The 3093-nt window shown below is 39.4% G+C and overlaps 1 protein-coding gene across 1 annotated transcript in view; it reads right to left on the bottom strand.

Moving 5' to 3' along the window:
* Nucleotides 1–3093, bottom strand: part of LOC107710449 (GTP-binding protein Di-Ras1-like) — a 6956-nt gene continuing 3863 nt past the window's right edge. The window contains exon 2 of the mRNA XM_016515217.1: nt 1–874. Coding sequence (XP_016370703.1) covers nt 232–819 — 588 coding nt within the window. The 5' untranslated portion in view covers nt 820–874 and the 3' untranslated portion in view covers nt 1–231. The remainder of the gene's footprint in view (nt 875–3093) is intronic.

Genomic DNA, 3093 nt, shown 5'->3' with positions numbered 1-3093 from the left:
CTGGGGGGGGGGGAGGTCCGTTCGCTGCGGGGCCCACACAAGTGCGGAGCCCGGTGCGACTGCACCAGTTGCACCCCCCTAAGGACGACCCTGATTAAAATGACAGGACAATAAGTAAACGATGACAGAAGTTAAATTTTTTGTGCATACTGTTCCTTTAAGGTGAGGGACTTATGTACATTTTCGAGAAGTCAGTTACACGTTGAGTGATGCGATCGTGGATCCAGCCTCCTACATCACACTGCACTTGGCCTTCAGCTTGTCTGCACGTCTCTGCTTGCTGGAGCGCATGTTCAGACTCATATCACGCTTCTTATCCAGATTCAGGAGCTCTTGAAAAAGCTCCTTCACGTTGGTGTTGGTCTTGGCTGATGTTTCCATGAACGCGCATTTCCAGATATTTGCCTGAGCTTCCCCCTCCTTGGTCTCCACCTCGCGCTGGGTCTCGTCACTCTTGTTGCCAACAAGCATGATGGGGATGTTCTCCACGTTACCTTTGATGGCCAGCACTTGCTGGTAGATGGGCTTCAGCTCCTCCAGCGACTGCCTGCTTGTGATGGAGTAGACCAGGATGAAGGCGTGGCCTTTGGAGATGGACAGACGCTGCATAGCAGGGAACTGGTGGCTGCCAGTGGTGTCGGTGATCTCCAGAGTGCATACGCTCTTGTCGCAGCTGATGACCTGCCGGTATGTGTCCTCCACTGTCGGGATGTAGGTGTCCCTGAAGGTGCCTTTAACGAAGCGCAGAACCAGGGAGCTCTTGCCCACTCCCCCTGCTCCAAACACCACCACCCGGTAATCGTTGCTCTGCTCTGGCATGCTTCTTGGGTTTGTCGGGGTATGTGGTGGTTAAGACTCAATTATTCCCTGAGATCGGTTGTTGTTTTTTTCATTTTAAATGTAATTTTATAATTGCATTGTATATACAGTATTATATATCTGCATGCCCTCTCAAGTACATTATACTGTGCTCATGATTGTTTTATATGTTTTATGTATTTTTAATATTCTCACTTTTTTACTTTAAAATTGTACAGTCTATTCCAATCAATCTATTAAGGCAAGGAAGCTAAGCTATTCCTGAGCATGTGCAATCAGCATGTGAAGGGCATGAAAACAAGTAAACATCAAATAAAATATATAAATATATACTGTATATATACATTTTTTTAGGCCAATGAGAAATTTGGGGAAATATGCTCTTAAAAGTCTTTTTTTCCCCATACCCCAACTTAATATGCAGAGGAAATCACTACTGACACACTAATTGAATTATAATTATTTTTATATTATTTTAAGTATTTCATATGAATATATTAATGATGTAAATAGGATTCAAATAAAATTAACTCAAGGTTGTTGTTTTTTTCATTTTAAATGTAATTTTATAATTGCATTGTATATACAGTATTATATATCTGCATGCCCTCTCAAGTACATTATACTGTGCTCATGATTGTTTTATATGTTTTATGTATTTTTAATATTCTCACTTTTTTACTTTAAAATTGTACAGTCTATTCCAATCAATCTATTAAGGCAAGGAAGCTAAGCTATTCCTGAGCATGTGCAATCAGCATGTGAAGGGCATGAAAACAAGTAAACATCAAATAAAATATATAAATATATACTGTATATATACATTTTTTTAGGCCAATGAGAAATTTGGGGAAATATGCTCTTAAAAGTCTTTTTTTTCCCCCATACCCCAACTTAATATGCAGAGGTGGCTGTAAGTAAGCATAGGTTGATTCCACCAAAAGTGTAAACACTGTGGCTCTGTGGCACTATCAAAACATTGATCTGTTTGTCTGAGCACCCGGACTAGCTCAATACATCAACATCAGCTCAACCAATAATGTGCGTCTGACTCGGAACCAGCTAGAGACGGAGGGGTGTTTGGAATGATAGTTTGATACTACTGGCGCAGAAGTTTCACCAATAATTTGTAACAAATATTAAAGCAAAACATAATTTCTGATTTCTTTCTTTTTATTTAGACGTGAAATATGACGTTCTTGACAGTTTGTATGAGATACTACAAGACACCATTGGTAACAGGGTTGCCTGACATTATTATTTACATATGAAAGATTATGTGTATCTTTAGATGCATTTACATTGTGACTGTGCCTCAGATGGTGTGAACCACATAGAAAGGATGGAAAGAGAATGGTCAGCATTTTCCTGACGTGAATGTTTCTCTCTCTCGCTGTGTGTGTAAATATATACATAAGAGTGTATGTCTGTGTGCCTTTGTGAATTGAGTAGGACGGTCTCTGCTGCCATCAGCATCAAGGTCATCTATTAATGATATCTTGCTCATTTATCTTGCTGTGAAGCAGCCGTTGGACTCAGTCTCCTGTGGAAAGCAAGATCACACCAGATATTTCTGGCACCTTACTGGATTCTTGCAGCATTTGGAGACAGGGGCCACTTCCTGACTACCTCAATAGAGATTTACTCAAATGCCTAATTTTCACATGACAGATCGATAAACACAGAACAGACCAATGCAGTCTGCGTTTAAGTGCTTGAAAATGCTCACATCTACTCAGCCCCAGAGGAAAATTCAGTGGTACTTCTGAATTAGCAGTAATGATTATCACTCAGATGAACAGAGACCAAATGAGCCTCTTACTGAAGACTTCCTCTTTGGTTCGCCAGCAGCATAAGATGCAATCTCAGTGGAAAGCAAGTTTTGAATATTAAGGATGTTTTGTCAAGCCCTTATACATCTCATATTCCATAAATTTTTTTCTGTCATAGTAAAACTGATCAGATGTAAAGGTCAGACATTTTATAAAGAGGCTTAACAAATCCTGTCCATTGGAGTTAATGCACAAGACTGTGAGAGATGCGATGTGCTTTTGAGAACAATGGATCTGGCATATGAAAAATAAATGCCAGAGTCAAGATAAATAAATGACTGGATGCGATACCATTTCTGTACTTTCTGTCCTCTCCACAGACACAAAAGTCAAAGTAATGAGATACTAAGTCATAACTATAAGATAAAAAAGCCATAATTATGAGATTAAATTCATAATTATGACAACATTTGGAATTATAAGATAAGTTATACGTACTTTT

This window comes from Sinocyclocheilus rhinocerous, unplaced genomic scaffold (genome assembly GCF_001515625.1).
Source record: "Sinocyclocheilus rhinocerous isolate Xijiao unplaced genomic scaffold, SAMN03320098_v1.1 scaffold2011, whole genome shotgun sequence".
NCBI lineage: Eukaryota > Metazoa > Chordata > Actinopteri > Cypriniformes > Cyprinidae > Sinocyclocheilus > Sinocyclocheilus rhinocerous.
Note: the sequence above shows the minus strand (reverse complement) of the source record. Positions and strands in the feature narration are given on the sequence as shown.